Raw genomic sequence first — 1,262 nt, forward strand, 5'->3', positions numbered from 1 at the left:
CCCCCCGGCACTCAGCACCAGCTTCTTCCCTGCTGGTGAGCAGGGGGTCAGGGCTGTGCACTGCCCCCCGCCTGTACTGCGGGGCTGGGGGGCCACTGGGAGTGAGTCGGTGGGGAGCCAGCAGGAGCACAGGGCCTGCACTGGTGTCCTGGGGCCAGTGCCTGCAGGGCTAAGAGCAGGGTGGCAGGAGCACGGTGTCCCAGCTGGCAGGGTCTTTATGAAGCTGGGCCAGTTCCCCCGCTCCTTGCTGGTGCAGCCCAGCCCAGCTCCACAGAGCCCTGCCAGCCTGTGCCCTGCTTGGACCCCACCGGTGCTGGCTCTGGGACATTGGTCCCAAGACATTGGGACATTGGTCGAAAGATGGTGACCAGGGAGCAGGGCACCTGTCAAGGGGCAGCACTACCCATGTTGTCCTTGACAGCCTGCCAAAACTGGGTAAGCAGCCCTCCACCCAAAATAATTGCCTGCATCTGCTCTAGACAAAAGTACAAATTTCTTTTCTGTTCCCTCACCAGCATTCGGACACAGTTTTTACCTTGAGACAGTTGTATGGTTAAATTCTTAGTTCTTTGTAGTGGTTTAGCAATGTGATTTTTAGGGCATTGGTTTTTCACTTTTTAATTGCATCAAATTAGATGCCAACTGAGCAGGTTTCCTTTAGGTAAAGAGAACTTCATAACTGCTTTTACCTTTTGTCAGTCAGTCTGTCCTAAATATCATATTTTGAATATCTGTGAATTCAGAATATTATTTTTTTATATACTTTTTTCTTTTTTCAGGTGATTGAAGTTTATGACTTGACTAAAGTAAAGTTAAAATATTGGTAAGTGATTTTAAAATAGTTTTGTCATGTTGACTCATGCACTTTACTAATTACATTCTTTCTCTCCCCCAACCCGACCCATGTGTAGGCTACTGGCCTGCATTGAGTTCCTGTATCATTGAATTCCTTGTCATAAAACAATTTATCTCACCATGATTTATATTATTTAAAATATTGTAAACTCTGTTTCTGTAACATGGCAAATGAATTGGATTGTAATTTGATTAGTAGTCTAGATTTAAGGCCGTTAGGCAAAATTGTGGTAGCTTGGTATTCTTACTGCATCCATGTGGTGGGAGAAACCTCCCTAAGGTTCGTTGTCTAGCTGTAATTTGATTGACAGACAACGCGGGTAAAGAAAGACAGCTGTTTATTTGCTCGAGCAAAGACCATAAAGCCAGCAAAAGGCAAAATGGCCCCCCCCTAAGGGTGAGGTGAT

At 46.3% G+C, this 1,262-nt stretch overlaps 1 protein-coding gene across 4 annotated transcripts in view; it reads left to right on the forward strand.

The window, feature by feature from the left end:
• CUNH16orf70 (chromosome unknown C16orf70 homolog) overlaps positions 1–1,262 on the forward strand; it is a 71,857-nt gene that overhangs the window by 26,438 nt on the left and 44,157 nt on the right. For all 4 annotated transcript variants that reach the window (XM_025198426.1, XM_025198425.1, XM_025198423.1 and 1 more), the window contains one exon: positions 780–823. In XM_025198426.1, the coding sequence (XP_025054211.1) occupies positions 780–823 (44 nt within the window). The remainder of the gene's footprint in view (positions 1–779; positions 824–1,262) is intronic.

This window comes from Alligator sinensis, unplaced genomic scaffold (assembly GCF_000455745.1).
Source record: "Alligator sinensis unplaced genomic scaffold, ASM45574v1 scaffold97_1, whole genome shotgun sequence".
In the NCBI taxonomy this organism is placed as follows: domain Eukaryota; kingdom Metazoa; phylum Chordata; order Crocodylia; family Alligatoridae; genus Alligator; species Alligator sinensis.